The sequence below is a fragment of the Phoxinus phoxinus genome, assembly GCF_949152265.1.
Source record: "Phoxinus phoxinus genome assembly, chromosome: 10".
NCBI classification, from domain to species: Eukaryota; Metazoa; Chordata; class Actinopteri; order Cypriniformes; family Leuciscidae; genus Phoxinus; species Phoxinus phoxinus.
The window spans coordinates 8,897,232-8,910,142 of NC_136885.1; the positions used below are offsets into that span (position 1 = coordinate 8,897,232).

A 12,911-nucleotide genomic window follows, 5' to 3' on the forward strand; every position below is an offset into this window, starting at 1 on the left:
TATTAAAGTGAAGTGGATTAAGCGCATTTACAAGATGACTGTTTGCAGTCGGATTTCATAAAATAAATATTATTTGTGTTATTATAGAAATATATAAATTTACAGATTTAAACAATAAAAACTCAAGCAGACATGAACTTATTATTAGTCATATTTAAAAAAAATAATCATACTACTATATGAGTATATTTGTGTAGATATGCCTCATGCTTGTAGGTGTGACAGGTTGAGTGTTTCTAATATTTTCCCTGGCTCTTGGTTCATTAGAATTTGTTGAATATAACTTAATGTTTGTGTAAATCTCAAATGGGAAGACATGCCCACTGGCGTTGAGCTGTGTCTTGACATTAAGCACACCTGCGTGGTGCAAACACGGAGGCGTGTTAGGATCTAGTGGCTTTATAAAAGCATGTCTAAGTGTGGTGGTGTCATTCTTCTATGTGTTTTCATGTTCTGTGGGCAGAAAATGTCTCTGTCAGCTTCTATTTCCTGTTGGTTTTCCCTGGTGAGTTGACTGATTTTTTTTGCTCTTTCACAGTTGCTATTCACAGTCTATACATGTAATTGTTATTAGGGATGTGTGGGGAGAACAGTTAGCATAAAGCCCACTATAGAGTAAGAATTTCATCTGGGAGGTAAGAAATGTATTGTTTCTTTTTTTTGTAATCTTGTCGGAGTTTATTCGTGCTCTTACCACATTTGTATTTCAGGTACGGCCTGAGAGCGCTAGCTGCTGTTTCCTAAGCCTGTTTCATACAGAACTCTCACAGTCCAGTCCATACGGCTGACTGTTTCAGACGGCTGTGGACACCACTTTCATCGGTGATGAAAAGTGTTTGACATCTTCATCTTTTGTGTTTTTACTTTATTTTCCTGGGTAGTGAAATAACCTAGGTGGCATAGTGGAGCTTTCTAAATACATTTAGCCAAAGGTTACATAGGCATGCTCAGTTTTAAGGGACATTTAAAACCTTGGCATTTGACGTGGAAACGTTTGAAATAAAATAAATTCTTCACTTTCTCTCATCTGCTTTCATCAACACTGAATGAACAATCATCAGACAACCACAAAAAAAATATGAACCACAAAGTAGTTCAGACATCATCACTGTTGTAGTTCAGCAGAATATAAGATTTGTTTACAAAGACACAATTCCATTACTTGGAATAAAATAAAAGTTTAAATGTAAACTCGTTTTATTTCAGCTAGTTAAAAGGGCAACATTTCTCATTTTCATTTAGTTTAAGTTGATGTAGTAAAATAACTAAAACTGAAATAAACAAAAATCGATATGGGCATATTAAAGACAAGCTTTTGTCTTTAAATATGCCCATATCGATTTTTGTTTATTTCATATACTATCTTGATACTAAGATTACTAAATCTAACTAAAATGAAACCGGAGAAAATATGAAAATGAAATCTATTTCAAAATATTAACAAAAAAATCATACTATCTCAATGACGCTAAATGAACACTTGTACCTGCTCATAGAACTTGTTGTGGGCGACGTAGTACTGGGAGTCAAAGGACTCTTCAGTGACCAGGACATGCTGCCTCTCCCCGATCTGTGGGACAATACAGAGAAACACACATGAACAGGTTAAAGTGCATCTGAAAGACACAAACAGACTAGCATTCGGCTCCTTAAAGACGTCTGTGTGTTTGTAATGGTAATGAAGAGCTGTCAAAAACAAGCATTTAAAATCCCCTTGCAGACCTGACAGCAAACACAAGTGTTTATTAGCTTGTAAAAGATGACATTCGTACATTGTACATATGAATTTAACCCGATGCATGAGACAAACAAGCCCATCATTCATTCACATCATTATTATGTGCTAATTGGAGGAAATAAAAGGGGCTGCAGCGCACATGAGATGGATGTGTCTGGTCTGTGGCTATTGTAAGCTGTACGCTGATATTATCTTATGATGGAAAATATCTCCTTCCATGTCACACTGTCACAAAGCAACTGTGCATGCATTTAATGATTTTCAAGAAGCCTTTGTGTGCAACCATGGGCTTACTAATCACAGTAGTTAATTTAATCCACAGATAGACATTTGGGAGAATAACACAAATCCAAACACACACACACGCTTTTAGAGGAAGCAAAAACGTGTGTGAGGCCTGCTATGCCTTCAGAAAGAAACAGATGGGAAGGTTGCTCTTGAATGATGGACAGAGAGACGCTTTATGAAATCCAGATTGCCCTCTTTCTATTTAGATGTAGCATCTGGCCTTTTGAAATCACAACTAACTTAATGTGCTTTGCGGAGCCTATTGGCCTGTGAAAGGGGCCCTCTTTGTTCGGGACCCCTCGGCCGACTGCAGGAACAAGAGACGCATAGCTGCTTATGTCTAAACCGCTTGGTTGAACCCTTGTGCTCATGAACATTTTCTGCTTATCCAGTTGGTAAATCAACACACACACACACACACACACACACACACACACACACACACACACACACACACACACACACACACACACACACACACACACACACACACACACTAGTGGTTCTGTCACAATACATAGAGCATTTCTGCTTGATAAAATGGGGAAACGCATTAAGGCAACCAATTAATCTTTCTGTCATGCAGCGGCCTTCAAATACTTTTAAAAACACAATCTTTCTATACAAAGAATCACAAGGGCTGTGTCCGAAAGCTCAAGGCAGCTGACATGTTGCCTTGATGCCCTATCAGGCAATGACTTTGCAGGCAGTGTTTGCACAAAAATGTTCTTTACAAATTTGGAAAGACAGCATGCAACCCTTCTGAGGCAGCATAACAGTCTAGTCATCTACAACAAAAGAGAGCGTTTTGGTAAAAACTAAGTCAATATTTAATTACTATGAGTAAATTTCATAAAAATTACATCAAAAGTGGAAAGAGTTACCGGTAGTGACATTTGCACAAAAACTTTCAGATGCCATCTTTATTTTTTAGGTCAAATGTCACAAAATCAAACACATTGGATTGTGGGATATCATAGCTAATGATGGAAACATCTATGCTGCCTTCAAAAATCAATCAGATGAAAGTATTTTGTTGACAGGATGTGGCCCGATCATTGGATTCAGATGTGCCTTGTTGCCTTACTACCTCTCATCTTTAAGCTTTAGGACGCATCCTAGAGAGAGGACAATGGTTTAATGGTTCAATGGTTCTCTTCGGTTTAATGTGTTGTGCATTCAGAGATGCACTTCTGCATACCTCGGGTGTAACAAGTGGCTGTTGCCTTTCACAGAAATACTGTTCACTGTATATTTTCTCTGTGTATTTTTTCTGAACATTTTCTGTAAACCCTAGAGATGGGTTTCTCTAGGGTCTACAGAGGGTTTCTGTGATGAATATTCAGACCAGCCTGTCTAGCACCAACAACCATGCCACGCTCAAAGTCACTTAAATCACCTTTCTTCCCCATTCTAATGCTCAGTTCGAACTTCAGCAGATTGTCTTGACATGTCTCAATCAGCTCCCATACAGTGTTCACGAATTTGGAATTTGGCTCACTACACATTGGCACACTGATGACTATTTCCTGCGACATGACAATGTCTTCATTGTACAACATCACTACTGGTATTTATGAACAACAGCAGAACATATATCTTTCTGAAGTTATATTTTAAAGTTATATAAAGTACATTGTGATAAAGGCCTCATCTGTCCTAAACTTCTTTATGAATGAACTTCATAAGTCTTATATTACCTCAGCAGTAAATTAAAAAAATGTACACCGCTGCGTTAGTGTTTCTAATACTACGGATGAGGGAGTGATGCAAATTTTACATCATTCTCTCTTCTGACTGCTGTAATAAAAAAAATTTTTTACTTCTTTTGTAAAGTCGTGGAAATGCTATCATGGATTTTTTTTTCAATTGGAGCAAATGAAAATACAAAAATTGTATTTGTTGCCATCTCCCGTTCACCACTAAGTTTACCCAGCCATGACGACTTCCGCTTCCGAGAACCACAGGATTGTGAAAAGGGTCCATTGACTCCAAATGGCCTACACAAGCTTCAGAGATGCATGAAGTGAATAGGATTATCCAAGTTCCCTCAAAGAGCATGTAGGAGTTTCTCTTACAGCCTGAGGTGACGAGGAACACGTCTTGTTAATGTTCAAAACTGCCCGACAGGCAGAGCGATCACAGACAAGCCTCCTCGGGTTCCACACATCAATGCGAAGCAGTAAAAAAGAAACAAGCCACATCCTCGCAGGAAAAGCTGCTTACCATCATGTTCTACTGTGGGCAAATTAGCCAGACGAGAACCTGCTTCCTTAGCAAAGCTGTGATTTATGCACACACATTTAAAGCGGTCAGCACACTACACAGGTGCAGTTCACCTAAACATTAACATTCTATCATTATTTACTCAACCTTGTGTATATTCACATGCTGATATTTTCTTCCTGGAACACAAAAGGAGGAATTATCTTCATGCAGCTTTTTTTATATTTAATCACAGTCCAATTCATAGTGACCAAAGTCTGTCGATCTCCAAAAAAGGTATACCATAACAGTATCCATTTAATATTTTGGTTACACTTTATTTTAAGGTGTCATTGTTAGAGTGTAATTAACATTTAAGTACTGAGAAATATTAATTAACAACATGTCCTTACTATAGGGTTAGGATAGGATTAGGATTTGGTTAAGGGTTAGTTGCATGTATTTATGCATAATTTACTCTTAATACTACGTAACAAAGACACTGTAAAATAAAGTGTTACCAATATTTTTATATGATGGACAGACTGAAATGGACGTTGTTATTTACTGAAGACCAGCTTTAAGCATTCTTCTCAGCTCGAGCGGGAAGGACAGGCTATGATTTCAGTCTTTATGAAGTTTTTAACAGCAAGGTCGGACCAAAGCCCTAAAGCATATGTCTAATGATGAATTCAGTGAGGGGTGAGAAGCACATCACCGTACTGAAACATACATCAGAGGAGAACAGAGACCAGCAGTGCTGCCATCCATCCTACCGATGATAAAGAACGTCTAGCATCAAGTTTGTTGTAGTATTCTTATAATATTCCCTCTTAATAGAGCATAATCTAGGTAGTGGGATGACAACATCAAGAAATCAAACAATGAAGAAAGAGCGAGGGATTACGATCCTGCAGGATCCCGTTCCTGATGACGGCTGAATCCTGTTCTATGAAAGAACAGGCTGAGAAGGAGAGAATATTTGTTGTGGAATCTCTTCTTCAGTGCTGTCGTGAACGAAAACAAATAGAGCTCAGTTGGATTTGAATCAAAAGAGAATAATAATTACACAGGTCCGCCTGCTTATCTGCAGGGCTTTGCATGCGACGTGAGAGGATTCACATCAGATGCAGACGAGCCTTTCAGGAGATAAAGACTAGCTGACTCTCTGGCGAGCTTGACGTCTTCAAACGCTCTAGTATTCCACAGGTTAAGCTCAAAGATTTCTTCAGGGAACATGAATCTCTTTAGTTTGTCAGGAATCACACACTGTTAGACAACAGACGATGCAGTGTGTCAGGATTAAGATGATGATCATGTTTTAATTGATAATTAATCAATCCAAACAACAATCAGAATGAATTAAACTCAAGCGTTTAGGGCTTGAGACTATAGTTCTTTCAGCAGAATGAATAGCTTTGTCTGTTTCCTTGCTGCATGAATGTTCCTTATAGTTTGGGTGAAGTGAACTTTCTCTGAACGTCATTATTGTCTGTCTGTATGTTCAGTCACAGTGAGGGGCAGTGCTATCAGAACACTTTTTTTTTTTTTTAATTCCACAGCACTGCTTTTACACAGTTTTTCTATAACGTGATAGTTTTCTTCACACATCAAATGTCACTTAAACTCAGAAAAAGCTGATAATTGTTTCAAGCAAACCGCCCCCACACCGACTCAACTGAAACATTTTCATACGTGCAGAATAACATCCAGCAGAACGAACACATTCAGAACACAGATGGCATTCAACGAACCACAGCGACACTTAAAGACACATGAAACTCACACCACACTCCAAAATCTAATTGCGGCCCTGAAACTTAGTGTCTGCTGTTACCGTGACGACCCACCGGGACTTAATGAAGACCATCACGTTGGATTATATAGTGTTGAAAAGAAACAAGGACATAAGAGTATACGAGGAAGTAATTAAAAAAGAGAAACTCATGTTGAACATCACAAATGAGAGAAAAACATCACCGGTGGATGTGCTATTTTTACATTTAATTTAAATGAGGGTGTGCAGGAGTAAACACCACTGACACACACACACACACACACACACACACACGAGAGCGAGGTGATCTGCAGCAGAGCTCTACTTGCGTATCATGAGCAGCTTGTCTCATTAACAATCATTAACAATCACACAATAACACTGGAACTTTATTCATTCTTCTTTACTTCATCCTTAATTATTTAATGAATACTGCAGTCAATTTATTTTTCTTAAGTGTTGATTATTACTTTCTTGGTTATTTGCACTTTGACATTTTTATGTTCTTTATTGTTTTTCAATACAATTAACTAATAACTAATTAACTAATATTTCTACTCCATTTGCACTATTATTTCAATTGATTCACATTTGCCTCATATTGACCGCAAACGCTGTGCTTATATGACTGCATGTGTCGCAATGCAACTAAAATCAAAACTGTATCCTTTCTTACACTTTTGCTAATGTTCAAAAACTGTAATTTACTGATCACTGAAACAAATTACATTTATTCATTTGGCAGATGCGTTTATCCAAAGCAACTTACAAATGAGGAAGCGTTTTTAAAGAGGCAATAACACGAGAAGTGCTTTAAATACAAAGTTTTTTAAATTGCCTTGTCTAGTGTGCAAGCTACAACATAGATATAAGAGAGACAGTTAAAAGCATAGAAAACGACTGCAGTTAAATACAAGCGGAAAAGATCAGTTTCAGACGTTTCTTGAATACTATCATGGATTCTGCTGCAGATAGCAATAGGAAGATCATTCCACAAATACTTACTCAGTCTAGTACATAGCAATACAAAACATTAAACACAGAACATGTGTCACAGGTGTTTATCTGCGTTATACAGTTTCAAACACACCTTGTCCAAACATAATTCAGTCTGACATATCAGCTTTAAAATCAAGCTTTACTAATATCAGGCTATTGCCACACACACACACACACACCTCAAAAATTTTAACGAAAAAAATAATTTAATTACTTGCTCAGAATAACAGTTGCTCTGTAATGAAGTAAGGAAGCCACACAAATTATGTGATGGTGAAAAATGTCTTTAATCACTGGTGTTTCTCATACTATTCTGACTAATACATCTGCACAAACCTGCACTAGCTCCAAGTGATTTATGGTTCAAATCAGCCCGTCAGATTACAGCACGTATTACAGCACGTGGGGAAGTGAATAAAGCTTCATTAGTGTCCTTGAGTGAGTCATGGCACCACGTTCAGCTGAGAGACACAATGAAGTCTAAATGAGAAGGACTTTGCTCTTGGTTTCAAGTGTTTCAGTGATTTCTGCAGGACACATAGAGGCATGTGTGTTCCGGCACATACGATACAGACCACCAAACAGACTGAACGTTCATTCTGAAGAGCTCCTGTGCGTTTCACTACATGAATCAGTGCATGTGTGTAATATGTTCTGCTTCATCTGATCAGTGTCGAGTGCTGATGGTGTGTTTTGTCGCACTGGACTGCCTTTGCCAGATCACATGTGACCAGCTGGTTTCTTTTACATAACGCATAAAACACGGCAGCACCGACATACAGTCAAGCTCATAGCCAAATATTTCACAAAGCACATGCACAGGAAGCCATAAAGTTAAACCTGTCTAATCATGTCTGTCTGTCTGGTTTACACTGAGAATCTGGCTGCTCACAGATGAAGTGATTTGTGCATGTACACTAAAACAGAGATGTTTTCAGTGTGTGTGTGTATATGATCTGTGCTAAGATTAGAGTTGCACTCCAAAAAATTGAAGGCTTTCAGATGGAAACAGGTTTTCACAGCCTGATACCACAGGAGGATCCACAAAGAACTTCAGTTCTTCAGAAAACCACCTGTATACTGTCACTTTAAAGAATCCAGAAAACAAAACACTGATCTGATGCACATGAAATCACAACTGACCCTGTTTACTTTAATACATGTTCCTGATCTTATTGTATACAATTTTTCTGAACAAGTTATTCCAAAGAAAAACAGATTTAATCAAAATGTTAAAACTCACTCTGAAATACCTTTTTACCTTCTCATTGATCAAATCAAGACCTACGTGTACCCTTGTCAAAATGAATGTTATGGATATATAATGTGTTGCAAACACCACTTCAACTCGTCTATACAGTCTAAAAGAACAAGAACCCTGTTAAGAACCGTTTTTTGACGAGAAGAGGTGCCAAGATCCAGTTGGATATCTTCTATGCACTCTTCACTTCTCAAGATGGGTTGAAGGTCAAGAGTGTTGGATGAAAATTACGCTTCAGAGAACTTTGTGACTCTAATATGACAACGTCAATGTAAACGATTGACTGTTTTTCAGCAGGACAACATGATGGACAAAAAAGGCAAAGGAAGGACAAGAGAAATAAAGGATTAAAACATGGACAAGGATCGGCGAGCCACTGTGAGGGTTTGTTTTGCTCCAGCTCCTCAACCTCCAGTTACTGCGCACAGCACAGAAAATACTCCAGACAACAAGATTCATACAGCTCCAGTGTGTCAATCTGAGGAGCTCCACAACTCATCTCAATCTGAGGAGCTCCACAACTCATCTCAATCTGAGGAGCTCCACAACTCATCTCAATCTGAGGAGCTCCACAACTCATCTCAATCTGAGGAGCTCCACGACTCATCTCAATCTGAGGAGCTCCACGACTCATCTCAATCTGAGGAGCTCCACGACTCATCTCAATCTGAGGAGCTCCACAACTCATCTCAATCTGAGGAGCTCCACGACTCATCTCAATCTGAGGAGCTCCACGACTCATCTCAATCTGAGGAGCTCCACAACTCATCTCAATCTGAGGAGCTCTACAACTCATCTCAATCTGAGGAGCTCCACAACTCATCTCAAGCTGAGGAGCTCCACGACTCATCTCAATCTGAGGAGCTCCACGACTCATCTCAATCTGAGGAGCTCCACGACTCATCTCAAGCTGAGGAGCTCCACGACTCATCTCAATCTGAGGAGCTCCACGACTCATCTCAATCTGAGGAGCTCCACGACTCATCTCAATCTGAGGAGCTCCACGACTCATCTCAATCTGAGGAGCTCCACGACTCATCTCAATCTGAGGAGCTCCACAACTCATCTCAATCTGAGGAGCTCCACAACTCATCTCAAGCTGAGGAGCTCCACAACTCATCTCAAGCTGAGGAGCTCCACAACTCATCTCAAGCTGAGGAGCTCCACAACTCATCTCAAGCTGAGGAGCTCCACGACTCATACAGCTCATCTCACACGACTCATACAGCTCATCTCAATCTGAGGAGCTCCACGACTCATCTCAATCTGAGGAGCTCCACGACTCGTACAGCTCATCTCACACGACTCATACAGCTCATCTCAATCTGAGGAGCTCCACAACTCATCTCAATCTGAGGAGCACCACAACTCATCTCAAGCTGAGGAGCTCCACGACTCATCTCAATCTGAGGAGCTCCACAATTCATCTCAAGCTGAGGAGCTCCACAACTCATACAGCTCATCTCAATTTGAGGAGCTCCACGGCTCATACAGCTCATCTCAATCTGAGGAGCTCCACAACTCATACAGCTCATCTCAATCTGAGGAGCTCCACAACTCATACAGCTCATCTCAATCTGAGGAGCTCCATCATCTAAACCATCACATCTACCACATCATGGACAGAGTAATTCACGAATGAGTAAAGAACACCAATCTGACCTTTCAAACACATGACCATTATAGTTTCCCATCATCACGTGACAGTGACATGCACAGTGTATACACAAACATACTGTACTTAATACTAAAAGGAATAGTCAGGTTAACCCTCTGTGGTCGGCAATCGTGCGAGCGCAATTTGCGTGATTTTTTTTTCACATAGCAGCTAAATAGACTTAAAATACTCCGTCATATATGGTCATACAGACTTAATAAATATGAAAAAAGAATCTGTGAGATGTCTACTTTTGTTTGTGTCCACTTACAATCAAAAGAAAACGTTGTGCTTTTGTAAAATAAAGAAATTAAACAGGGTGTGCTTTCTGCCTCTCCGTCTCTTGAACTTTTTTCTTGAGCACGTCTATAAACAAACAAAACTCAGCGAATACTTGTCACACACTATGAGCTATATATCTTTATAAACATTAAAGGGTGTAGTTTTAAATTATCTGATTCAAAACGAAAACAAATATTCTCTGTTTAAGTCATTTGTATAAAACCAACAAGATATCCAGTTTCTCAAACGCTTGCTCATTAGTTTTAAAGGGGTCATGACATGTTTTTATTTTATTTTATTATTATGTTCCCTTAGGTGCAATTATAGTATTACTATAGTTTTTTTTACAAAACTTTTTTAAAATTTAGTGATTTATGACCTTTTCCCACCCTGTTTCTCATCCTCTGATTCAAACAGTCTGTTTAGGGTTTTTTTCCCCTTTAAGAGTTCAGTGTTAACGCCCACTGTTATGATTGGCTAACGTCAGTGCCTACGCATCAATTATTAACGCCCCCAGCCAGAAAATTTGCGGATTCGGCGTATTTAAAAAGTAGTTTAAAGTTTTAAATACATTACTTACAGTTTGCGTCGTCGTTGTTGAGCCCAGAATAGTCGGCACGGACTTATCTTTGAGTTTCTAACAGTTTTCTGGCAAAGCCAGCATCATTTTGGGATTTGTTCTCAAAACAGTCATGCTTCAAATAGAACACTGCCGTGACTGAGACGTCCGCAAAAAATAAAGTGCATCCATTTTTCCCTGACGACTGGATCTTTCGCAGCATATTCAAAGATGTTGTTTGTCCACAGCCAGGAACAGCACATCTGCGGCATCGTAATTTCCCTGTACACAGACCCACTCGCTGTCCGTCGACTGAACACTTGAGGCGCGCGGCGCGTGGGCGCGACAATGATACGAAATGAGCGTAGTTGTCTTGCGCTTAAAGCGTAGTTGTCTTGCGCTGGAGGCGGTCATATGCAAACGCTGGTACGTCACTTCGTACCGTGACGTCACTTCTTACCATGGATCCAGAGCGAGCTGTATTTAGAGCTTGATTAAATAAATGATTAGTTTATAATGGGGAGGAAGTCTTAAGCTATGAAACTTGCAGGACGTTTTAATGGTACAAAGACCTCTTATATACCAAAAGATCAAGGCAAATTTGGTTTCTCATGTCATGACCCCTTTAATGTGACCACACTCACATGCGCAAAACATATAGAGATGCAAATCGTCCATGTGTCGCGCGAACGCGCTCATTAACTCAAAAACAAAGCGGCAAACTTCATCAATCCTCTGCTGTTCGTCGAGTTTGGAAGACGTGCGCGAGCTTATTGGATTTACATCAGAAGAAGAACGCGATTTGAAGACAAGATTTTAAGGTAAGAAATAATTCTGAATTATATTAGTTAGTGTTATTGTTATTGTAACTTCACATTGCAGTCGAACTGTTGCTCGATGCTTCAGTAAATGTTCTCTGCACGCGCTGTGAGTTTGAGTCAGTCACGCGACGTGTGATTGAAAAGCAAAACGCACCAAACATTAGGCTTCATGGTTTTACTCCAATCTCATTTCATAACATCATATCGATTGTAAACATTTGAAGTAACATATGATAATCAATATATTGTTCTCTAGTGTAGTGTTACTGAAGTGTTCCTTTTTAACGATGCCTGCTATTCTATTGTTATTATTATTTTATTCAGCCCTGCAGGTATATGCCTTCAAGGCACAACAAACCTGGTGTTCATTATATATATATATATATATCTGTGTGTGTGTGTGTGTGTGTGTGTGTGTGTGTGTGTGTGTGTGTGTGTGTGTGTGTGTGTGTGTGCGTGTGTGTGTGTATTTTGTAAATTAAAAAAAAGCAATTTTAACAAGAACAAATCTAAAATGTGTTCCCAAAATCGTGCAGCCCTAGTTTATCTTGATATCAGCATGTTCACAGCTTTTCTTGTTTTTTTAGGTACCAGATGCCCCACTGATGAGTCCTGCTGACTTCAACATGAGCAGAACATGGTAAAGTGAAAAATCAAACACCTTGGAAATGACAGGTATGCACTATGTTTCAGGAATGGCACAAAGGTGTGTGACTGGTAAAGTCTCTGTCTTTAGTTCAGTGCGTTAAATAATGTGCTTTTTTGTCATTTGTTGTATATCTTTGGAATATGTTGCGTTTCCAAACAATATAAACAAATAAATCCAAACAATCAAAAAGCCATTCTTTTTTAAATCTCCTCATTCTTTGTGCAAGGTAATGTAATGATAGTGCCTGAGAGCTTCTAATAGGGCCATTATGGGAGGGTCTTTGTCTCTCTCAGGTGTGAAACACTCAATATTCATGGTGGTTTACACCTACTCGCGTAAAGCTTTCTTACACAAGACATGTCTTACTAATTTTAAATCAATATATTGTCTTATCTGAATGAGTAGTCAGGGTGATTTTCACATAGTTTTGGAGCAAATATTCTAGGCTACGTGATACAACTTTCAAAAGTCTTGTGAAGAAATAATCAGTTTGGGTTTCATGACCTTATTTCAGTGACTTTTTTGTGTTATTTTCACAAACTACGCATAAATGTAAATAAATTATATTTACATGCATGCTGCTGACATATTATTGTAGCAGAGTTTGTGCTGAATGCAGTGTAAAGACTTTAGACATGAAAATGTCACAAGTAACAGACATAAGCACAAATGTTA

At 39.0% G+C, this 12,911-nt stretch overlaps 1 protein-coding gene across 2 annotated transcripts in view; it reads right to left on the reverse strand.

The window, feature by feature from the left end:
* The window catches only part of cdkal1 (CDK5 regulatory subunit associated protein 1-like 1), a 410,090-nt gene that overhangs the window by 19,352 nt on the left and 377,827 nt on the right, over positions 1-12,911 (reverse strand). For both annotated transcript variants that reach the window (XM_079627099.1, XM_079627100.1), the window contains one exon: positions 1,487-1,570. In XM_079627099.1, the coding sequence (XP_079483225.1) occupies positions 1,487-1,570 (84 nt within the window). The remainder of the gene's footprint in view (positions 1-1,486; positions 1,571-12,911) is intronic.